Source organism: Apaloderma vittatum, unplaced genomic scaffold (genome assembly GCF_000703405.1).
Source record: "Apaloderma vittatum isolate BGI_N311 unplaced genomic scaffold, ASM70340v1 scaffold8088, whole genome shotgun sequence".
In the NCBI taxonomy this organism is placed as follows: Eukaryota; Metazoa; Chordata; class Aves; order Trogoniformes; family Trogonidae; genus Apaloderma; species Apaloderma vittatum.
The window spans coordinates 40684-65520 of NW_009732403.1; the positions used below are offsets into that span (position 1 = coordinate 40684).

The 24837-nt window shown below is 44.3% G+C and overlaps 1 protein-coding gene across 1 annotated transcript in view; it reads right to left on the minus strand.

Moving 5' to 3' along the window:
* Window positions 1-24837, minus strand: part of LOC104278514 (cadherin EGF LAG seven-pass G-type receptor 1-like) — a gene marked incomplete at its 5' end in the record, with an annotated part of 98541 nt that overhangs the window by 38395 nt on the left and 35309 nt on the right. Inside the window, 8 exon segments of the mRNA XM_009875516.1 lie at window positions 464-638; window positions 962-986; window positions 988-1061; window positions 1396-1581; window positions 2069-2235; window positions 7369-7494; window positions 8600-8763; window positions 9881-10038. Of these exon segments, the coding sequence (XP_009873818.1) occupies window positions 464-638; window positions 962-986; window positions 988-1061; window positions 1396-1581; window positions 2069-2235; window positions 7369-7494; window positions 8600-8763; window positions 9881-10038 (1075 nt within the window).

A 24837-nucleotide genomic window follows, 5' to 3' on the forward strand; every position in this document is an offset into this window, starting at 1 on the left:
CATGTGTTACAAATAGTTTTCTATTCCCTCCCTGCGTGTAGGGGAGGTGACTGTGCTGGGCGCTGACAGCATGTGCTGGTTACATGCACCAAAACAGAGAAAACATTCAAAGTATCTTGATTAGGATGCAGGGTGTGAGATTGAAATTCAACAGCAGAAAAGGCTGGGAAAGAAAAAGAAAAATAAAAAGAAAATAGACAAAAAGAAAAGGGGAGGTGCATGGAAAGAGCCTTTTGGACCAGAGACTGTCTTTCTCTTTGGTTCATCAAATGATCCTTAGTCCATGACTGCAGTTTCAAGGGTGCTACAGCAAAAGTGAGAAAGAGAATGCCGACTGGAGAAGGAAGAATCAGAAGATGAGTACTTTGCAGGCACGCTGCTGCTGCTACTGCTCTTCTTCTGATGAGCACATGAAGATGTGACCCAGCTTCTAGATGAGTGCACGGGACAGGCACTGGGTTACCTGGGTCGCAGATGCAGGAGTAGCTGTCCCAGTCGTCACTGCAGTAGCTGTGCTGGGGACATGGGTTGGAATCACAGGGGTTATCCACTTCGCAACCCTCCTTCACGTTGATCTTCATAGCCTGGTTCATGTTGAGTGTAGCTATATTTGTAGATGTCTCTCCCATTCTTACTCCCTGGTGACAAAAGACAATTACTTTTAAATTAGAGTCTTCATTCAGTAGAATGTATTTCACTATGTGTTACACCTGTTCCATTAATCCAGGAGGCTACATTTTAAAGAAACATTGCCTGATGAGTCAAACCTAGAGTTATTTTTTTAAATGCTGTTCCTCTGTGAGAAAGTGGGAAAGTGGATGGACTTTAATACTTTGATTCTTAGATATTTTGATGCAGGAAACAGAAATGTTTGGGCATGGACGAAAAACAAAACCCCACATTTGCACATGGGCGTTTTCTTACAAGTTCCAAGTTTGTTGCTAAGCTTTTCATTTCATACCTGCATACAGCCATAAAAGCCCTGCTACTCCAGAGACACCTCCCACAATGATGCTTTTCATTTTCAGTCCAGGTAGTTGATTTCCAATCTGCACAGTGCTCTGTTGAGGAAAAGGACAGTCAATAAGAAGCACTATCATCTTCTGTGACACAGTCAGCCTACCCTCTGCAGTGATGGAGTCAAGCAGTAGCTGACAGTAGATTACAGGAAAAAATTAAAAGCAGTGAGGAGCTAGACATCTGAATGTGGCTTTTGACAGACTTGTTCACTAGAAATCTTATCATTAGGCTTAGTGAACTAATATAACCTCATTAGGCACCAACCATTGCAGAACACGGCTCACAGTGTATGTATCTATCCACAATCCTTTATCCTACTTTCTCCTAAAAACATTTCTTACAGTGCTTAGGGGCAAAGTTATGATGCTGCCTTACCTGGTACAACCCATAGTCCAAGGACATGACAGCAAGGTACTTGATGTCTTTACCATCTTTAGCACTTTTCAGTTCTATTAATAAATGATGCCATTCCCCATCACTGACTCGCAACTGGCTCATCTTCAAACGTGCAACCTGGCTCAGGCCACTGTACACTTCAAACTGCACGTAGTTGTTCAGTATCTGTTGCAAAAAAAAAAAAAAGAAAAAAAAAGAGGTGTGTCTATTTCGCTACATATTTGTATTTGAGGCAAAAGGGGGCAGAGGGCAAGATAATAACGTTTCCTAACACAACACAAAAGGGAAAAAAGCCCAAATGGTAAAGAAGGGAACACTTCCAATAACACCTTCTATCACTTTGAATATTCAACTCTAACTTATCCTACTAACACAAGAAAAACAAAAACAATCAAGAGAGACATTTTCTGCATCCATATTAATACAAGCTACTACTGTTGTTTAAAAAAGTAATCTTAAAACAACGAACCTGGATTTTACAATTATCTTTTGATCATTGATCTTTGGATCTTTGTAAAAAGTTGAAGAAGTCATTTGTATTTATTAACATGTATTTAGCTGGGTGGACGAAGTATGTAGCTCATGCAACCATATCCACTGACTGGGGAGAACTTCTTAATTCTTTTCTCACCAAAGGCAGCTGTGTTTTTACCTGAATGTTGATCTTGGATGCAGTCCCAGCGTTGGCTTGCATTAACATGCCATTGACTTTCCGGGTTCTGAACATCAGCCCAATGTACCAGGGCACAGAGATAGTGATGTCAAGGTCACTCCAAATGATAATGCTTTCACCACTGAAACGCTGAGGAGAAGGCATTGCTGTAAATCAAAAGGCAGGAGAGAAACAGTTGATATCCTTCAGGACAAAGGTGAAGAGGGGAAATGATGCTGTGTTGCAGTGGTGGTGCAAGGGAGATAATCCCTCTTCCACTGAGCTATTTCCAATCTACTATAGAGTAAGAGTCAGTCTAGGGGAGTCACTATGAAGCAGCTGATAATACAGTAAATTCACAGCCTACCCTTGTTGTGGGTTAGCTACCTTGTCTCAGTGCCTGTACTCAAAGGCAGCGTCTCTGCACTGCTGTGTCATTAAGCAGGTGAGATATGTTCCTAGAAAGGCAAGCTCAGGATCTCTACTGATACAGTTCTGCTGATGAGTGGGTGGACAGAGCAGGAAATACAAGGGCAACAGTTGCGTGGATGTTTTCAACATATCCTTGATTACCTGCTTCTAATTAACAGATTAAACATGGAGGAAAAGGCTGGAAGGCAACAGGAAATATTAATTAGTATTAAATAGTCCAGGGCCAAATTATTTAGCTGTCTCAGCTATGTAGCCTTTTCATAGGGAGAAAGCTTGCATGGAACTGCCTAAATCATCTGCCTTAAATATCTCGAGGTGACAGCTGAGGAGCTGCTCTCCTCTCTAACCTCACACAAACACAGCTCCTACAGGGAGACACTGATGACAGCCTTCAATGGAAAACACTTCGCTGATGGAAAATAGGGGAACACCTACCTTTGAACTTTTTTCAAGTAGTTAACTCAGGTAACAGGAGCTGTAGTATCATGGATTAGTTGATCCCACTAGTTAGACACAGAAATTTGTCCGTGGGAGCTGTGTGCTATTAGCAGCACCTCCATCATGGCCCCTTGTAGTGGGATCTGCGGTCAGCGCCTGCCTGCTGTCCTCACTCACGGCCATGCTGGTGAAGTTCATGGCACTTTTTTTGCAAGTGGAAGAAGGTCTCAGAGACTAGGTACAAGCACCACAGACTAGCACCCAGCCTTGTACCTTGTCATGCGCTGAGCCCACATGGTCAGTGGGATGACAGGGTTTAACTGTCTCCTTCCCCTTCTCCTCCACACTAACTTAGCTGCTGACTTGTCTGGATTTTCTTGTGGTAGAGAGATCATGTATATACAAACGTGTACATGTTACTTCCAAATGGCAAGTCCTTAGAAAAAGGTAAAGGAGTGACATGTTAGCAGAAGATGGAGTCAGGTTGACGTGAAGTTGCATTTTTTGGAGGAAAAAAACCCAAACCCTAAATTCTGCTGTGTCTGACTTGCTGGTCTCTATAAAGGGAAAGGCTGTGCTGAGGGGAGTGCAGGGGTTGGAAGACCTTTAGCCCCCTATTTGTGAATAACAAGATGTCAGCGACTAGTGGACTACCACCAGCCAAGCCAGAGGTGTAACTTGACTTGCCCTTCTCTAAGGTGTGTTACTCAATCACCCCGAGGTAAGTCCAGGCAGCCCCGAAGGGCAACCCTTCTCCCTCCTGCTCCAGGCTGTTATGTCCCCTTTGCAGTCATACTCAGTCCTCCATGAGTGCCAGCAGGGGCATATGGTGGAACAACTGAAGCTTAACCTGCTGTTGAAATCCAGACAGCAATTAAAATGGTTTGCCAACAGACACAAATGTCCCCAGCTTGCTTAAAACTTGAATCCAGAGCTCGAGCTCTGGCTCACTGCGCCAGGGCATGATTCATTAGCCTGCACTGCACAGCATCAATGTAAAAGTAACCAGGACATCGGTGATGAGGAGGATCATTTCCTCCTGCTCCACATGTGCAAAAGTCAGCCTTCTCCTTTCTCCTTTACCTCGCTGACCTTCACAGCGACCTCAGCTTCTTTGTTAGTGGTTTTCTAGACCGTTGCTGGGATTTTTAAGTCCACCTGCCTCTGGAGAGCAAAGTCAGGATGCAAACCTTGCGGGCTTGCCACCTGCTGGAGGCTGGGAATGCTGTTTGCAAGCGTTTCAGCTTGGCTCCTGGGAGAACTGGATCGGCATGACAATTAGCCACCTTCTTCCTTTTCTCACCACTGGTGACTTTCCATGCTTGCAAATACCTTTCCTTTCCCACACCTCCTTCCAGCTCCCCTCCCCTCCCTGAGGCCAGGGAGCACCTTTCCCTGCTAGCAAAACAAATCCCCATCCATCAGTCTCTCTGACCTCTGCCTCCCCTGAGCCCTTCCCCACAGCTGAGACCAAGCGTCTCCTTGAAGGTGGCTGGTGGCCACGTCCAAAGTTCCCAGACGAGACCCGACCACCCTTGGCACCTCGAAGGTGAGCGCATATACTTCCAAGTACAGCATCTCCCTGCCACCTGTGATGCAGTGATGCAAACTAATTGTTTTCTCAGGGTTTGTCACTAAGTGCTGCTTGGCATCTACATACACTTTCAAGAGACACCTCCATTTGAAAGTCCATCAGAAAGACGTGAGCACTATTCACTGTGGAGACAGAGGGTCTGGGGAAACACAATGCCAGCATTAGGTTGTCACCTGTGGTTTGGGTGTGGGACACGTGACAGCTTATGTTTTGGTGCAAACTTGTGGTGTTTGGCCCCAGGCTAGGACAATGACGTCAGCCATCTGAAAGCAAGTTGGGCACTGCTGCTAGATCTTCTTCCCAGCACTGCAATATCTCAATTTTACAGGAATAACAATACAATAAAGGTGAAATTAATTTTTCTGTAATTTTATCTCCCTTCTATATGTCAGCAGAGTGACATGGGAGCTGCCAGAAAGTGAGTTAGCAGGTCCTAGGAGCATGGTGAAGGTAAAATACGATATCCTCACTAGTGCAGACCACATTAATGTCTATAATTTTCTGAAGTGTGGGTGCAGAGAGGATAGAGCTGCACTCTTTTCAGTAGTGCCCAATGACAGGACAAGAGGCAACGGGCACAGTCTGGAACACAGGATGTTACACCTAAGTATGAGGAGAAATTTCTTTACTGTGAGGGTGACAGAGCACTGGCACAGGCTGCCCACGGAGACTGTGGAGTCTCCGTCTCTGAACGCTTTCAAAACCCGCCTGGACATGTTCCTGTGTGATGTGCTCTAGGCAATCCTGCTTTAGCAGGGGGGTTGGACTAGATCATTGCTAGAGGACCCTTCTAAATTTGATGATTCTGTGATTCTGTGTGATTCTGTGATCCCAGTTTCCAAAGAAGGGGCAATCAAAAAAGTCTTTGTGAGCCTGAAGCAGATCCAGCACTGCCAAAGGGACTGAAAAAATGTATCAGCCAATCACTCCTACACAAGAATGCAAATATCCTCACTAAGATTTTTTTAAAAATAGCTCCCTAATAATAGCTAATGCTGTTAGGACCGTATCTGAGCACTCAACTGAGCAACCAAAAAGCTAGTATTATTGTATATCAGTGATTCCTCCTGACTTCTAACTTCAGGCTCCCGAAACCTTTGGTCACATTTCAGAACAATTAATTTATTTTTTTTACTTGCAATTTTTCCTTGGGGACACTTTGACAGCCAAATTTCATCGAAGAAGCAAGAGCCTGCTGCCCTCTAACTATAAAAAATCCCCAACAGCAAGAACACGGGGGTTACCAAATGACAAAGGGGACATGCAGGAACGAACAGCACGGGAGGTAGGGGCAACCGCTGAGGTGTGGGGAGACAGTGATGCCGTGATTGTCATCATCTGTATCAAAATGAGTTTTCAGTGATGGCTACAGGGCAATTCTGAGGTGGTTTTCTACATCCCAAACTTGATGTTTTGGTCTTGAGTTTGGGATAAAAAAATGATGAGTAAAAAGCACATTTGATTGAATTTTGAAATTCCATTTCAAAATTAAGATGAAGATAGAGGGAAGGACAGTCTTTGCATGTGATAGTCCTTCTCCTCCTTTGCCCCAGCACAGGTCACGTCAGAGTTGGGCCCTCGGGAGACATCAGCGTGGGCTTGTACCACAGAGACCAGCTGATCATTAAGACTCGAGAACTTCACTGATAAAGACACCTGACATGAGACCCATAGAAAAATCAGATATTCATACAAACTTGGGAGCTCAAAACATTTGAGGAGCAGCTATAAAACACAAGTACCTTCCCAGGGACAGCTCTGGGCTCTGTATGAAGTGGAACATAGGAAGAGGCCTCCATCATTCCTCTCCCCTGTCCCTCACCCTGCAGACCCTTACTTCTAAGCCAGAAACTTAACTATGTGTCCTCTCCCCCTAAGCTGCTCCTTCTCAGGCAAGGGGGAGCGCAGTTGCCACCACCTCTGCCTGGCCCATGCTGAGGCACACTGTGCTAAAGTGGTTTGCAAATCACCGCGGTGTGTGCACCTCAGCTTGGAGACCTGCTGTTTCAGGATCCACACCCTTGATCATGGTCCAAATTATTCTGGACTAAATGTCATGGGGGGGATAACGGACACAAAGACATCTGCATCAGGGGTCAGAAATTGGCCTTTTGTTTTTAAGAAAGCCGTGCCTAGTTTAAGTAGGTTTTCTTTCCTTGAAGGCTCCAGGAAGACTCCAAATGAGCAACCCTCCACTGGACATGGTGGTGCCACCTTACAGCAGCACTGACCCCACAAGACCTCTCACAAACACAACTTCTTGCTTCCTTGGGAAGAAACCAACTGCAAGGTCTTCATGCCCTGTAAAACACACCTGCTGCTCCTTCCCCATCCTTTATTAATGAGGTTTCACACATATACGCATATTGTGTTCAATCAAAGAAAACCTCAGTAAAACTGAAAGTGCTCATGCTCAGCAGAGAGTGCCTTCTTGCCAAGAAAGTGGTGATTAAAACTGCACATTCATCCCTGGTTTGAGCCAAAGCCCAATAAAGTCAGCGGGATTCTTTCCACTGATTTAAAGGGGCTTAAGATCAGGAGTTTTTACTATAAACAAATTATGAAATACTGCCAAGTTCTGTGGAACTACTTTGCTTATGTAATTAAATCAATGAAAGCTGCTGTTACTCATGACAGAATGTCAGCTATCGTATTTACTATATAGGCGATCTCTAAAATTATTTCAAATAGATAATGGGTGACTTCTACTCTTAATTGCAATCTTCCGTTACCTATCCCTTCAGCATCACAGTTTGACATATGTGCTATGAGATGTTACAGATGGGTAGTGAAACGTGCACACATGACTACGTGTGAAGAGATCTTTGCATCCTACCTTGCTCACAGTTTTTCCCTCCGTAGCGTACGGGGCACTCACAGATGTATGTGTTCCACTTGTTGACACATGTCCCTCCGTTCTGGCACCAGTTAGTTTCACAATAGTTCCTCTGTGCTGCACAGCCTGAAATTCAGGAAAACAGTCACCTTGCATGGTTTTAACAAAAAGGTTCTGAAATACTGTATCTGAGTTTTTATGTAAAAAGAAGACATGAGCATTATAGGTTTCCTTTTTTTTTTAAATATCCCTTAAGTCAATAAAGCAAAATGTGGATGGCAAAAGTTTATGCGAGCTGAGCAAGTGTCAAGTTCATAAAGACAAATTTATCGAAGACTATTAAGTATAGTCACCGAGCTGTAAATCTCTGGTGACTAAGTGAAAACTTTGGGCAAATATCACTGAATGTCTGTGCTGTTTTTATACTCTTCCCCTGGAATCCACTGCTGGAGACAGGGAGATCCACTGCTGCTGTGACTCACTACCACTGTTTGCAACTTGCTGTCATCTAACTGAGATACCAGCCAGGGAAAGCCAATGTGTGCTGTTATACAGTGGAATAACATTACTATATATTACAGAATCATAGGATTATTTGTGTTGGAATCATTTTTTTAAACTATATGGAAACATGTTTCCAAATGAGGAAAAAAAAAATCTGTCCTAAAGAAAACACTTCATGGCCTCCTGGTATATATTTGCATAAGATAAACTCAGTTTAACTAATATTAGAGATATAACTGTTAAAAAAGTGTTTCAAGACAAAATAGTAATTTAAAGCTTATGTGACGACACCCTTCTTAACCCATAAACAATGCAACATACCTAAACACTGTAATTTAGTGCTTACACAGATCTTCAGCAGTGTGGAAGGAAGGGACTTGCGATTCTTGCACGTAAGAGCCAGTTTTATGATGCTGAGAACATTTTGTACACCAGAAGTAGCCCTGATTAGGCATCCAGAGACTGGAAATCAAATCAGAACCTCCAACAGGCTGCTTCATGTAGCAGATTTCAGATATGGAGGATTGCAGGATTTGATTTACAGAACACACACGATTTTTGAAAAAGTCATTAAAAACATTGCCTTTTCCATGAATGGCTTTCAGAGCAAAGTGACATAGTGTTTTGGGTTTGGTTTGTTGTTTTTTTTTAAAAAAAGAAGAAAAGTTCATTTAGGAGTAAAACGGCTATGGCAGAGAGCTCTGTCATATTGAGTAATCAATCATACCTGGCAGAGTGCCATTATTGGCGATGAAACTAGCCATGTCGATGGGCTTGCTGTCGATAGAGAGGTTCCTCATGCAGCCAATAAACTGCCTGTTGTGCACAGGGAAATCTTCAGGCAAGTTTGGGACACCGCCAAGGAGGAGAGGGCCAGTTAGGTCCAAAGATCTGAAGAAACAAAGAAATGCTCATCACTGCTTGTACGTAGTTCCATTTGTTCTTTATCTTATTGCGTCCTTAAGCCCACCTGAGCTGTTTAGTTCACCTGTGCCGCCATGCGCTCCCTCTGCTACATCAGCACGTCCAGAGCTTGTAATCAAAAGGCCCTTTCAGAACCAACAAAACTTTTAACTTAGGAGCTGTCATGCACATACACAATCCAATGACCCATCTCTGGCAGTGGCTAACATGAAGAAGAAAATAAAAATTATGGAAAAATGTGCAGCCACAGGGACATTTCTTTCTGACTCCAGACACGCAAAGGCTCCTCTGCACAAGGGTTGAGATGCTGTAGATGTTGATACAACGACTTAATTATTATACCACCTCTTTTAAAGTCCTCTAAAGATCTTAGTCTTAACATTTGGTGGATATAGGTTCTACTGAATGACTCCACACTGTGTGAAAAGTGTATCACCTGTTCAGTTTGAATTAGCTCTAATTTTTATGGTGCCCCCTCTTCTTCAAGAATTTAGAGCAGCACGTGTATCTCAGCAGTCTTTCTGATATCACTCATGATTTTATATCCCCACTATGTTGCCTGCTGTCCATCTCCTCTTTAAACTCAGAAGTACTAATCTTTTTTGGTCTTCCCTCACAGGAAAGTTTCTTTCATACCTAACAATTTTCAGTAGCCTTTTCTGTATCTCTTTTATTTCTACTTTCTTTTAAGACATGACTTGTAACTTAAAGGATGGAAGTAATAAGCTCTTCAGCCATTCCCTTTATTAATAAAGCTAACATTTTATTTGCCCTTCTCCCTACATTTTCAAACTGAGTAGATGCTTTTCGGGGGCCATCCACAGTGAAATTTTCTTTTTGCGTTTTACAAGTAATTTTAGCACATGTCTGTATCTACACAAACTCTGCACATTCCCTCCAGCGTACTGACACTTGCAGTAGTAGCCTCCAACAAATTCCACCTGCCAAACTAAACCTTGTTACTTTTGCTTGTTAAATCACGTCTACTTTTCCGACTTCATTTGCATAGTGGTTGATCACATACTGTTGACTCTCTTCAGCAAGTAGAGAAAGAGTGGAAAGTGCAAATATAGGGAATCCTTACTTCTTCGAGCCGGTCTGAGTCCCCTGGGCAGCGCAGGTGTAGTTTCCAATGAGGGTCCCGAAGCGCACAGCCACGGCCGTGTCACAGTCGTCCACAGTCACTACGGCCACCTTCTCTCCAGAAGGTCCGTGGGGAATTCCTAATCGCCCAATGTTGGGCTTCAAGAAATAAATGGCACACATCATATACTGCTACGTACACATGAGATTTAAATGCTGGTTCAGCAACATACTTCTTCCTATCCCCCTAAGCGGACTAAAATAGCAGAATGCACGTAAACAAAATAGCAGAAGTTAACTTGACCTATGACATCTAGGCAAGAAAAAATCCCAATGGATGACCTGAAAGAGAGTCCCCACACATACAGTATGATAGACAGCATGGTCCAAAGTGGCTTTGATCTCTTCCACTGTTGAACCACTTTGGCTCAAATCACTTCAAAGAGGTATTTTCTTACTTCTGCACAGCACACTCTTAATAAATTCTGCTCATTTTGCAATTCTTCATCCCAAGAGAATGAAGTCACTTGAATTTTAACATTGGTTTTGCCCAAAGAAAGAAAACCATAAAATCATGTAGTATCACAAGTGATGCTGAAGGTTTAAATCAAATTGTCTCTGACGGGCGTACAGCAGCAGGGCCACCAGAAACTGAGTGCTGGGTCTATGAAAGCTGTAGCGAAAGGCTGTCTGATGGCTGGGAAGGAGCTTAGATGAAGACTGCTTGTTCCAGCTACAAGAGTGAGGGCAAGGAACACCACTGCTCATTGCTGAGGTGGCTGAGAGGGCCCCAGTTTCTAGTCACAAGAGAACAGAGGTCAGTGACCTGTGGCATTGGACAATCAAAAATAACAGATGGATCTGAGCTTGCGCCTGCAGCTGCTTTAGTCCAGGCATGCAGAGTGACACCGTGGGTGGTGCATGGAAGATGGGAAGAAAGTGTGTTTTAGAGTGGTAAAAAATGCTCTGGCTTTCCTTCATCTCTGGCTTCACCCAAGCAGCAGCAAACTCGTGCCATGCAATCACAATGTGACCTGTTGAGCGTGGGCCACAAAACTAGAACTAGCACACTCAGCTTCATATCTCCACTCTTACTGGCTTGCTCTGACAATCACCTTGCTGGCAGCTGTCATACTCCCCACTTCAGCACCTAACAACACCTGAGGAAATCCAGAGATCCTGACAGAATAGAAAGCCTGTGGGATGACCAGGAATCCAACCCAGACACCAAACTTATGTGATTCCAACACAAACATCCTTCAGCTCCACTAATTCCATAACTGATGAGGAGACCGACGGGAGATGGCATTTGCTATGCAGAAAGTCAAGAGAGCTTTCTCCAGTGGAGAAGTGCATCATGAGTGCTAAAAAAGGGTGCACGTATAAACAGCAGCATAGCACCCTTAGTGAAGAACTAGTAAATTCTGCAAGAAAACCATTTTCCATGTTTACATGTTAGAGAACTACCGAGTCTTAATCTACCGGTGCTGCAGGATCACAGAATCATAGAATGGCCTAGGCTGGAAGGGACCTTAGAGATCATCTAATCCAACCTCCCTGTCATGGGCAAGTGTCCTGGGTTTGAGCCCTAACCCACGACAGCAGGGACGCCTCTCAACTAGATCAGGCAACACATGGGGACTGAACGGGATCTCTGAGGACTTTATGGGTACAAAAGAAGAGATGAGCCGAACTCCCCTGGCTTTGCTGCTGTTCCTCTACAGGAAAAAAAACTACACGAGTGAAGTCACCAGGATGTGACCAGGCACGTGGCACAACTGAAAGCCAAGAGATATTTTCATGATGTGTTGACCAACAACAGTTGTAACCATATGAAAACGGAAGATGGCCGGGCACCACACTGTAGTTTGCTGTATGCTCACTTTAAAACACATTGCTCAACTGCAGACTGAAATCTCTTATTTGTACAGCAAACAAGGAAGCAGTAAGGGGATAAAGGCCTATTCTTTCTGTTTCACTTGTACACACATAAAGTTGCTAAAATACCTAAAGCCACTTTCATCATCTGTAAAGAAATACAGATTTATTTCTAAGGGTAATTATCCCAATGAAAAAAAAAGCAACATTTAAAAAAGGTGCTTCCTGGTGTCAGTTCCAGTTGGAAAGAATTTCCATTTCCTATACCAAAACTAAAGTGACCACATAGTTTGGCAGTTACACAATATAAGGTTTTGACCTCTCTTGAGTGATATTGAGGCAGATTTCATTTTTTCCAATATTCTCCGAATTGTCCAGCTTGGAAAGACAGGAAGTGTACGTATTTGCAGTGCTGAAAATGTTATTATATACAATGATGGCAATTTGAGTGAGCAACTTTTCAAAGTAAATGAAAAAATACAAACAGGCAGACTTTTCCTTCCAAAAAATTAAAATGTTTACATTCTGGGTGCTACTTCTATTCATTTGGAGGAATGATGCGATTAACATTTACGTTCTTGTGCTTCACTGAAATAACCTATTGTGTCTTACATGGGAGCCTGGACAAAGGCAGGGTATTTACTCTCGCAGCAGGGGGGATCTGCCCAATGTTAATCAAGATTGCAACCTGATGAGATTCAGCGGTTTGCAGCTGCTCCTTCACAGTCAACGAACTGCAGGGGCTATTATTTTATTTTTTTTTACTTTTATTTAACACTGCAAAGAGTTTCTCTAGAGGTTGACTGTTCATTGCAGCGCAGATCACTGGCATCTCCTCGGCTCTGATGATGACACAAAACTATAAGGTGATGAAGAAGCAGCAGAATATTCTGGTGAATGAAAACAGCTATTGGCAGTTCAAACCATACTTCGTTCAAACACGTAGTGATTGCTGACCATGTTGTTACAAGGCTCGCTTGACAGAACAGGTTTTTCCCAAAGTGGAAGAATATATTGCTGGGAAAGGAAAGAGAGATTTTCTGAGTGATTTTATGTGACATGGACTCTTTTTTCTCTTATACATGGCAAGTACTACACTATTCATCTTTTTGGCACCTAGCACAGGGAATACTTTATAACCAAAACCATGTGAAATAAATAAAAGATTGGAACAGAGGAAGCCTAAATGAGAAGTTCCTTCAGAATTGAATCATGAAACTGATTTTATTTATTTAATATTTTGAGTAATACTAAATATATTTTGCTGGTGATTAAAAATTAGTGCATCATACACTAAAAAAAAAAATCACTAAATAGTTGAGTGCTAGAAAGAGAATTATTTGCACAACATGAAATTTGGGATATAATGACAAGAACTTCTACTGCAGGATCAGAGATCATCAGCTATAAATGATGAAAAGTAAGTAAAAACCACCCTACTAATTCACTACAAAATAACTATGAACCATGGTGTGATTAAAAGGTAAAAAAGGTGATACAGCAATGGGTTGCTGAAAAGACGGGTATGAGGGAAATTTTATGACACTGAACAGGCTAGAATAATGTGGGAAATTTTGATTTCATTTATTAAAAATAACTTCCAACCAGAGCAGATGCACAGAACCACAGCTAGGGCAACAGAACACTTAACTTACCAAACTGATAAAATGGCCTTGCTTTGTTTGGCCTGGCAAAGTGCAGGCTGGGGAAGTGAGAAGATGCTATGACTGCCATGGACACAGCACAGGAACAAATGGGTATAAGATGCCCTTGTGCAATGTAGGCTGGAAATTGTCAGGTGATGCTCAGCCATAGGAGGGGCCATCTTTGGAAAGGAGCAGGGGTGAAAATTATTAAAAATAACTTAATTTGTTTCTGATTATGGAAGGTAGTAGAGGACCGCCCTGTGTTTGAAATTAAATAAATAACAGGAAGCAGTACTTGGAAAATAGACAAGAAAGTGAATTGCCAACACTAAATGACAGCACATACATTCACATTTCAGGTCTGATCTTTGCCTCGATGGAATCCTACTGGAGCAAGACTGATCCCTAACAGTAGGAACAGCTAACACTAACTAGCATTAACTCACATTATCATTTTCTGGAAATATGTTCAAGGAGTTAAAAGCCAGACTTTCATCTGGGTACTTAGCAGTCCTTTCTGCCTGTCACACTCATCTCCTGAAACACCAAGCTACCCGAAAGGCAAGTTTCATTAGCTGTGCCAATTCCGCACTCATGAATAAATGTGCAATGTGGTGTACAGGAATTTACCAGCATGACCCCCATTAATGGTAATGTAAGTCATGTAACTGAGTTCCTGCTCATAGGGCTGAAAATTTACCTTGCACTGCCTAACCCTAAAGGCTGCCTTTTAACTTAGTGCTTGTCCAGAAAGAGGTTGAGATTCAAACTTCAAAGACCACATGCTGCAAAAGCGAAGAGCAAGACGAGGTACCAAACAGTGCCAGATGGAGAATTTGGTCCCCCCTAAATGAACTATGACAGAAGTGGATTCATCCTGGACTCAAAAAAAGAAAGGAAAAGATGCAGCCCTGAGTGTCCAAGTGTATTATCTCCACTGCACAGTGATTCTTCAAACATTCTGTGCATCCCGTACTGAAGTACGTTGTGTTCATTGTACTGACCCTTGTGTTTTCTTCTTATAATCACAGAGTCAATTGGAGGAGAGACAGAAGCAGTCCTGACTCAGGATCCACATGTGAGAACAGAACCCACTTACCTTTCTCTATCTGTAAAACAAGACAAACCACATTTATGTTCCTCAAATAATGGCATTTAGTGTCTAAAATTGAACACAATGTCATGAAACTTAACTTTGCCTCAGAGAGCTTTCATGAAGGAGATTAATGGTTCTGATCTATGGGAGGACAATCTCAAATCACCTGTCTAACTCATGACATTCTCCCTTGCCCAGCAGACTCACAGGCAGACTGCACTTGCAGGAAGGACAGTCTCCTTGGATGGCTTTTGAAAACTGCAGCCCTCTTTATGACCACAGCGGAGTTAAGAGTGAGACTCATCTGCTGACCTCGGTGACCTGGAGGAGTGGGTCAAGCCCCAAAGGTGGGTGTACCAACTCCCCTTGGCCACCTGCAGGGACTTTCTCAGGTTGCAGTGAGAGAATGACACCATAAAAGCACTTTACTAGAGAAGCCAAATCTGATTTTTGTGAAACCCAAGTACAGAGCGATGAACTGTCTGGACTTTTCCCCACAGCTTCAAGAGAAAGAAACACATGTAGATTCTCCTAGATGCATGTAAAACCCTGAGAAGCTTAATCTGTGAACTTGTGTTTTATAAATGGAGACCAGATACAGGAGAGAAGGTCATCAAAACACATCTGCTTATAGTTTGCAAATCTACTGCACAAATCTACTCCTATTTCACTTAAAACATCAGACATGGATATTCTCATGTAGCTCAGTTTCATTTGGATCCTCTATTATTTTGAAGTAAATATTTAAACTGCGAGAGCCCACACAGTTACTTATTAAAGACACAGATGGTCTAACGACACACAGTAAATGGAAAAGACATACAGATTAACAGACAATGGAAGCCTTGTCTTAAATACTTAACTGCTATATTTTTACATTATAAATACTACTGTTTTCAAAAGTCATGACACAAAATTGTTGGAGATATTTAAGTAAATAGTCCAAACTTTGGTATACTTCATTTGACTTAAACCAGACTGTACACGTAAGAGGAATACTACAAAGGGCAAATATTTTAGTCAATCAGCAGCAGTGGTGACACTCAGATTCCTGGGCTTTCCCAAAGGTTCCATAAACATTTCTGCCAGAAACACCTTCTTCCAACTTCCATTCTTAGATAAAAAAATCGCCACTTGACTTTTCGCCCAGATGAAAAGAGGGAGAGTGGCTTTGGTTGGCCATGGGAGAGTGTTCCAACATCATGGACACTCTCTGAACTCAAAGTGAAAACCGTGCTCTGCAGCCCAAACCTTGGCCATGAGGATTTCCGCCTGCTTTAGCCACCCCATTGAGTCTTTTGAAGGAGCTGAGGAGATGATCCAGCAGCAGACTCTTAAGTCTGCTTTGAGAACACAAACTGGGAACCCTTGAAGATGAGACACAACTCACCTCTCTCTGCTTCGCACAAGGAGATCTGTTTTCTTGGGGGACAGATGTAACATTGCACGTGGTACTGCACTTGCTCAGCTCGCTGTACATGTTAAAACATCTATTTCAGAAAGTTGGCCTTTTAGCAAAATGCTTTGTGTGGCACAGATTAATATGCAGAGCTTGGCTTGTTTGTCTTTTTAATAAATGTACATGTGAAAAGGAAAAGCCATCCTGAAGTCAGTGCCAGCCTTTCAGTGCTTCCAAGAGTTTGCTTACTGGACAATAAGTTACCCTTCTGTTTTTGTTAATCAGTAGCTAATGATTTATTGACTGTTTGGAGTGGTTAAAGGTTAAAAAGAATCTGTTTCCTAGTTATTTTTAATACAAAAAAAAAGCACTCTGCATTGTTAACGTGCTGGTTCAGACCCCACCGCCCCTAAAGGCCCTTGGGTGGAAAACAGCTCACGTTCATCCCCGTTGGGGCTCTTTGCTTTCTGATGCTTCCAGCTACAGTAATAATGGGAAAAAAATGGAGCAACTGGCATCGGGTCTGGCTGGAGGCTGCTGCTTGGGGCTCCGGCCGCCGCCGGGCTCCCCCCTCGCTGATTAGGCCCCCCCTCCAGCCGCCACGGCTCCTTCGTTAACCCGACGGCCTCCGCTCTGCTATCCGACGCGGGGAAGGGAGAAACCCCCTCTGATTCCCAGGCGATGCTGTGCTGCTTCAGTGGTCAAAAAGCTCATTAAGGGCCCGCGGCGGCGGCGGTCTCCCTGGGGCAAGCGGCCGGAGTCCGGCCCCCCGTGAGGAAAATAAATAAATAAACAGGACAAAAAACAAATGGGGGAAAGTGTCGCCCTTGCAATCCCAAGGGGAGAGACCAGGAAATGCCGGAGAAGCTTAGCGCCATGGCATGGACTTGCAGACCATTCTGATCAATCAGGAAACTCCAAATTGGGCCAGGTTAGAGAAATCATTAATGTTAATCTCTGCTTTTTAAAGTTTCCCCCTAGAGCTTTCCAGAGCACCTTTAAAATAAGGCAGTGTGAAGAACTGAGAATCTTTTACACATCCTGATTAGTCACCAGGGAAAGGCAGGACAAATCGTTTCACATAAACCCCTTACTCCTTTGATGTATGTATCCCCTTTATTCCCTGAATATTTTAATGGCATTTCTTTACACAAACTTGGCTCGAGTCTGCAGAGAAACATGAGAGCCTGTGACAGCGAAAAGGAAAACCAAAAAGCTTCCCATCGGTGAGTCAAAAATGCAAATCCTGAAAAGCCACCAGACCAGTTCCGTCCCCTAGACAAACTCCCTGAAACACCGAATGTCAGGATTCAGGCTGGGCCACAAAGTCAAGTTTTACTAGCCTGATTTGTTATCCCCCTCAGGGTTGTATCCAGAGGCTAAACTTTGATATTCAAAGCAGGAGGCTTTTTGGCACAGGGAGGAGACCTGGCACGTGTGAACGGTGCTGTCCGAATTGCTGCTGCTCTTTCGGTGGTAGGACAGAGATGGGGGGCGACCCTCCTGTCCCACCATGCAGCAGTGGCATGGCGAGGTGGTGAAAAGCCATGGTTACACACACACGGCATCCAAACATTCTCCTTTGCTCCACAGAGCGTGACCGGTATCTTACAAATGTCATTCAGCTCCTGCAAAGGGTATATGCCTGGATTTGACTACTTTTGGCAAAGGCTGCTGTAGCACTGATGGGAAGAACGAGTTTTCCCTGCCTGCAAATGGAAATTTTATCCTCAAATTTGTATTCCCAGATGCTTCTCAACTCTCTGATGCTGAATTAGTGACACAGCAAGAAGGACCTGTTTTGGCTGTCGAGAGAACATGCCCACTCAAGACAACATCCAGCTTTCCCCACGGGAGAGCCACCGCCCACCATGGTGCTCTGCTGCAGCAGGTCCCCTCGCCCACCCTCGGAAGCTCTCTCCTCCCCTCTGATCTGCCCCTCTGGCTCGTGTGCCTTCTCCCTGCCCTCTCCTGCACTGAAAACTCTTTTTCTGCCTATTCTGCTGCCTCCCTCCCTCCCTTCCATGAACATGGATGCTCTTCCAGCATCTTTGGAGACCTGGGAGAGGAGAACACATGAAGGAAGCTGGAAGTGCACCCTTGTTCTCTTTCACGTGCTCCCCTTTTTGTGTTCAGCAAACCTTTCTCCCTTTGCCATTTGTCCCTATCTACCGATGAAGCACCACTCTGAAGTATTTTCAGCTTTATATATATCTTGTATGTATGTTACGACTTATTTTTGCATCCAGGATGCAAAAGTAATGGTTGTCCTTGGGCTAAAAATAGCACAACACACTTATTTACAGCAACTAACTCCTTCTCCTTGGACTCATCCCTGGTAACATCTTGCCAGGCAAACAGCTGCTCGGTGTGGGTGACGGGAACACAACTGAGGCCATAAAACCCGGGAATATGACAGTGCTCTATGGGCTACTGCCACCACGGCTGGATCTTTGCAAGGGTCTCCGGTACACACAGACCCCAGTATAGCCAGGTAATTGCAAAGTGCTGCTTCTCCTCACTACACAGACAGATGCAAAATACCTGAAAAGTTACCGCAAATCGGCAAGATACTGTAGATTTGCTGTGTGATTAAATGGAGATAACAGTGCACTTCAAAGAACTTCAAATTCCTGAGGTGCCATTTCAATGACTCCACCAGCTTTGCACAGCACAGCCTTCAAGCACCGTCCTCAGGGCCTTATGCTGAGCCAGGCCATTGAGGCTCTGCCAGCCCTCACAGAGGTTCCCTGCTTCTCAGCCTTCAGGAAGAAGCTGAAAATCACCGTCTTGGGAGGTGCTTAAAATTCTGAGGAGTTTCGAGATGCGGAGATGTTAGATGGCTAGAGCAAACCTGGGCTCAAGGAGCACTCAAGGATTTGGGTGCCAGGTTCCTTGGAGCGATCTGAGAGCCCCACGCCACGAGAAAAGCCATGCAGCTCAGACCCAGGTCAGGCGTGGGGTGGGCACAGACCTAGAAGTGGCAGTGCTGAAACTGGGCACACAGGTCAAACCTTTTAAAACCCAGGGGGAGGGAGAGGAGTAAGTGCTGAGCAGCATTGCCAAGGATGAGGCTTCCAGAAGAGCAGGGGCTCAGGTCAGTTTTGACATGAAACGGTCCCTTCGGTTACCCGGAGAGCAAAAAAGTTACTGTCTGCATTTACATATAAAGTCACCACCACCACAACAAGTGTGTTCATGTGATGTTTGCAAACTCTGTGAGAACAACAGTTCCAAAAACAGGCAGGGGAGAGAAACAGGCAGGCACTGGGTACGCACTCACTCTCCTCTTCCCCAGCTGCTCCAAAGATTTCTCAAAGCTGTCAGGGAGACCTGAGCAACTCCGGGCTGGACACACTTTGCATCTCAATGACCCTCAAATGACTTTCACTGCTTTACACTTTCATTTCCTGAGACAGAGATTTAGTGGTGAGTTATTTGTTATTTTGTGTCAAGACAATGGAATGTCGCTCCACTGCCAAATCCTGATTTCCTTTCCCAGATATCAATCACTTTGCACATAGCCTCTAACAGAAAAAAATCCCGGCAAAACCCCCAAATCAACAAAATCAATTACTACTAATTGCAATCCACACGAATATGTAACAGGAGGGGCTTTTAAACTCTAGGCTCACATGTGCCTGTTCTGCAAGGGCAGATCAGCTGCCTCAGTTACACCCACTAACACCTGCAAGGGCTCCACAACCACGTTGAACAGGACCAAGAAAAAGTAAATATTAGCCAGGCAGCCCTCAAGTGCCTTTTGGGTGATGTTAGGAATGCAAATAGTAGCCACAGGTCAGACCGAAGCACCGCTGAGGGAGTGGTAGATGTCATGGAAGAGTCTAAGAAGAGGGTGAATGTATAGCAACACTGCAGACTGGAGCTCAGGATCCAAATGGGTTTTTGCAGGATCCTGCCACATTTTATTGATGGGATGGACTCATGGTCTAATCAGCCTTTTGCCTTATGCAACCACAGAACTTCACCCAGTGAGTCCTGCCTCAATAGCATGGCTTGCACCCAAGCTCAAATTTTCCTTTAGAAAGGGAAATACTGACGATTTAAGGATTTCAAAAGACAGTGAGACCATCAGAATTGTGGGAAGATTATCCTGCAGATTATAAAACTTCATTATTAAAAATGTTGTATATTATTTTTAATCAGAATCTGCCAAGCTTCGGTTTCTGTATATCAGATGGTGTTTTCTAGTCTAGGACTTTCCTTGATGATCTGCTGAGTTTCAGTGGAAAGGGATGAATCTGGCTACAGCAAGGATGGGAGTCTCTGAATCTTCAGCCAGAATACCAGGAAATTACTCACAAATGGAACTATTTTTGCAGATATTACCTCTTCTTGCGGCATTTTAAAAACGGAGCATGTAGGAAATTACATGTTTTGCATTCAGACACGAGAAACATATTTTATGTGTCTGACTAGAACAACAGTTTGAACCTCAAATGTAAAATCCTGGCGTGTATTCAGCAATGGAAAATCTAATTTCTTTCCCTTCCTTTCACTGCTTGTGATTTTAATTGCTAGGGTTTTTTTAAATGGCCATGCCCATTAGCATCAAAATTACATAGCACAGTAAATAATGCAAATTCCTCATACCCTCATATTGTATATGTGCCTCCAGCAGTACCTACTGCACGCTTCCTGAATATACAAGCCTGCCCACCAAAAAATTCAATAATTTGCTGATACAGTAACTTTTATTCCTGCACATTAGTTGTGAATAAGCTATCATAACCTGTATTTGGCTAACAATGTCAGTAATCCAGTAAAAACCTCCTTGGCCTGTTGAAAAGTAGATAAAACATGCATACTCCTTACGATGCTGGTTAAAAATTTTGGTTGTGTCTAGCAAAGAAAGTGACCTTTTCACCTTAATTGCTTTTCTTCCTCGTATAACTGAAGAAACCATAGGTCCTGCACTTACGCAGGTAACCACAGATAAATCCTTCTCAAAACTAGAGCTAACAAACTGACTGTTCCCTGTGCTTTGGTGTTCTGCAAGCCTTCCTGTGCTTAAGCTATGGAAGAACCTTTGATCCCATGCAAATGCCACAGAATAAAAGGCATCCAGCACAAATCGATGATCTGGTGAAGTGTGCCATTGGTGCTCTGCCGAACTTCAGCATCATCCACTGCCTCCTCCTCGCTGCGCCACCACTGACCTCTACAACCTCGCACTACATTCTGCTGTTAAGTATTAAATATTCACCATGAGATGGGTGATAAGGAAATGATAAAATTAGAAATATGGCTCAATTGTAAGGAAGAACACATTATTTGTCTTAATATTTGTCCTAATATTTGCCTAACACTGCAATTAATGTTCCGTGATTGTTTTTTTTTTTTACCAGACAATGCCAAAGTGAGTCTGTGTTGATCACAGCTGCTGTAAACACTGCTACTGACTCTGAGCCAGCAAAATCCAAACTCTGGCAGGCTCCACATTTGATAAACAGTGGCATTATCATAATCTTCAACAACTGCATTGTTTATTTAGAAAATCTCCCTCAATCCCTTAACAAATTTGTCTGGGAGCCACTGGGAGGATTAACTTCAGAAATTCTCCCTCAGATAGCAATTATGTCTGCTCAGATGTCACCAGTGATCGACATTTGCCTAAGTCATACCCAGCCTTTATTACTAATTGCATTTGCAGTGATTTGACTTCTGTTGGGCTCTTTTTCCAACCGAGTTACAAAAAGCAGCACCCGAAGGGGCAACCCCCGTGCCCCAGCGTGAGGAGTTCTCCTTGGCACAGGGTGTAATAGGTGTAATATCTAATAACTACGTAAGAATTTAATTTCCAACCACTTCTCATGGCTGTTCAGATCAAGAGGTAAATGATACCACATGGTGTCCTTGATACTTCCAGGACAAAGTCCTTTCACCTTGGGTCCAGTGACTAAAAGTTATGCCTAGCTGGTGGCAGCTACATGGCTTTTCTCCAAGGAGCTGGCAACCCTTACTGAACTGCAGGCATGTGCCTGCCTCGTAAATCACCCACGGCACTGGCAGCCTTGTTGGCAGGCTCAGCGGGGAGACCGAGAGCTGAGCAAAGAAGGCCCCCGCGCTGGCACGGCAGCCTCCCGCCCGCCCAAGGGGCAGCACAGCGCTGGGGGGCACGAGGACGCCGGCACCGAGCCGCTGCGTGATGCTCCTGTTGGTCTGTCCGTCCTGGGGCAACAGGGTGCCATGAACTCAGAATTTCTAACAAGTCAGCTCCCTTTATAGGAGAGAAAGCAGTAACTAGTGTCATCTGTGTTGTCTGGCACAGCTGCCACAATCCAAGTTTCACTAAAATTTTGATATCTGCCTTGTTTTGTTTTTCTTTATTTTTCCACGGAAAAGTGGCAAAATCAATTATCTGTCCTGAATAAAGAATATATTTCCATAACAGGTGAATTTGCCATCATCAGAGAGGGTCTGTGTTTTCAGAAGGAAACGAGATAACCTATCTATCAGCTCCACAGGCACCCGGTGCAGGGGCACGTGTGCCGTAGCCAGCAGGGCTTATGCTCGTCTCCCCAGCAGACCGTCACAGGTTTCTGTATTTCAGCTATTCAAAACAAAGTGCTACATTAACCTCTCCAACAGAGTCCACCACCAATCCCAACTGCCTGTGATGCTTGTGCTTATGCCAGGGGTTTGGATTAAAGGGCAGGTCCTGCCTGCTAATTGTGAGGGAGCACAAGTGGCCACCAAGCTTCCAGGTGCCCATGGGTGCAGCAGCACACAGCACCACAGTTCTGAACTTTTAAGGTACAGCTGTGTCACGTCCCCACAGTGACTAGTAGCTGGATGAAAAGCTGGTCCCAGCCAGCTCTGGGGTGGGGGAACAGTGGTGGTTTGCATATGCATCCTCAAGTCCTTCAGAAGTGCTGCCTCTGGCCACTGCTACGCAGTTGAGCGACACAGGCTCCCAGAATCAAAACAGAAGCTCTAGTAAGACAAAGGTAGTGATGAATGTTAGAGATTTGCTATAAAGATAATCCTAAAGATAACTCTGCAAATGAGTGGCAGGCATAATGTGTGAAAGAGTATGAGAAAATGCCGGGGTTGTACAAGACTGAGCCCAGGAGCGTAGGCTCCCCACGTGGTCTGCTGAAGCAGGTGCTCCACATGAGCAAGGCATGCTCCAGCAAGACACATCATGTGTCTAAAGAAAAATTTGTGCTGTTTTTTTTTGCTCCAGTGTGCAACTGCTCCCTCCACATTCGCTGGTGGGACCCAGTGGCTGCTTCACAGTACCTGTTCCCACCACCTCTGCAGCTGCCCCGTGAGACTGCTGCTTCCCTGCTCACACCTCCCTTGGCAGCTCAGTGGGTTCACTGGGCTTTCTGTCAAGTCTGTACATTTACCCACCGTCTTCCTTTTACTAGATCAGCTTCCATTGGGCTGCAGATCTGGAAGGTACCTGTGCAGAAAAGTCTGTCAAGCAAAGAAGCTAGCCTTGTTTTTCCACTTAAATTAGAAAACAAGGACATTCCCCAAGAAAACTCCTCAAAAAATGCAAACCTCAACAATCTTCCCTTTATGTCTCTAAGTTTGCCAGGTAAATGCTGCAGTATTTATCTCAAGGCCTTTGCTTCTGTCCATTACAGAAAGTATTTACACCAGGCCTGTTGTAAAGTATTTCTTACTTCTTACTTAGTGTAGTGGTTTAACTGCAGCCGGCAGCTCAGCCCCACAGAGATGCTCGTATACTCTCCCCACAGCAGGATGGGGAAGAGAATCGAAATGATGAAAGTAAGAAAACTCATGGATTAAAGATGGTTTAATAGGTAAAGCAAAAGCTGTGTATACAAGCATAGCTAAATAAGGAATTCATTCACTCCTTCCCATGAGCAGGCAGGTGTTCAGCTATCTACAGTAAAGTAGGGCTTCAGCACACATGGTAATTACTTGGGAAGACAAATACCGTCACTCCAAATGTCCCCCCCTTCCTCGTTCTTTTCTGCAGCTCTTATTGCTGATCACATAATATATAGGGTCCGGGATACCCCTGGGTCAGTTGGGGTCAGCTGTCCCAGCTGAGTCCCCTCCCAACTTCTTGTGCACCCCCAGCCTACTCACTAGAGGGATAGTGTGAGGAGCAGGAAAGGCCTCGACACTGTGTAAACACTGCTCAGCATCAGCTAAAACATCTCTGTGTTATCAACACTGTTTCAACACAACCCCAAACCACACCACCTTACCAGCTAGTATGGTTTAACTCTATCCCAGCCAAAACACTTGGACATGACAAAAACTGATCACAGAGGTGGAGGCTGTGCACAGAGTGAAGGTGGGGGATTTGGAACACACCCACAGATGCTTTTTGTTTCATTTTAACTGGAAGAGCATTGATGGATGCTATCTCCCAAATAGCATATCCTCAATTTATACCTCTTCAGGTATAGCATTCCTCTTTCTGACCAACATGACTAACTACAGGAACAGCACCCAATGAAGCCCTGACCTTGCCTGGGGCTGCTTTTTTCTTCCTGTTTTTCCCTCCATGGTCTTGTCCCTCCCTCTACTTCATCCCCTGAGTGCCAAGCAAATGCAGATGAAACCCATTCCTCTGTTGTGAGTAGCTTCATCCCAAGTGTACCTGTGCTGGCTGCAGACCCAAATATGCATCACCCTCACGATCCCCAGGTGCCCACTGGGCACACAAGCTCTGCCCAGCAGTGCTGGAGAGCTGCCACTCAGATCTCATGAGCACTGAGGTCTCTCCAGATACAGAGATGTGGGCTTTGCCCAGACCTAACCCACCTCCCTGAATCGATGGCCAGTCTGTGGGGCACTACTAGTGACCCACAGTACAGAGGATTTGTGGGTGCGGACTCAAAATGGAGCTGTAGCATAGTTGTACAGGCATGGTTAAATAATCCTTTGGGATCAGCTTTGGCCGAGGGAGAAGCCACCTTTCCACTCAC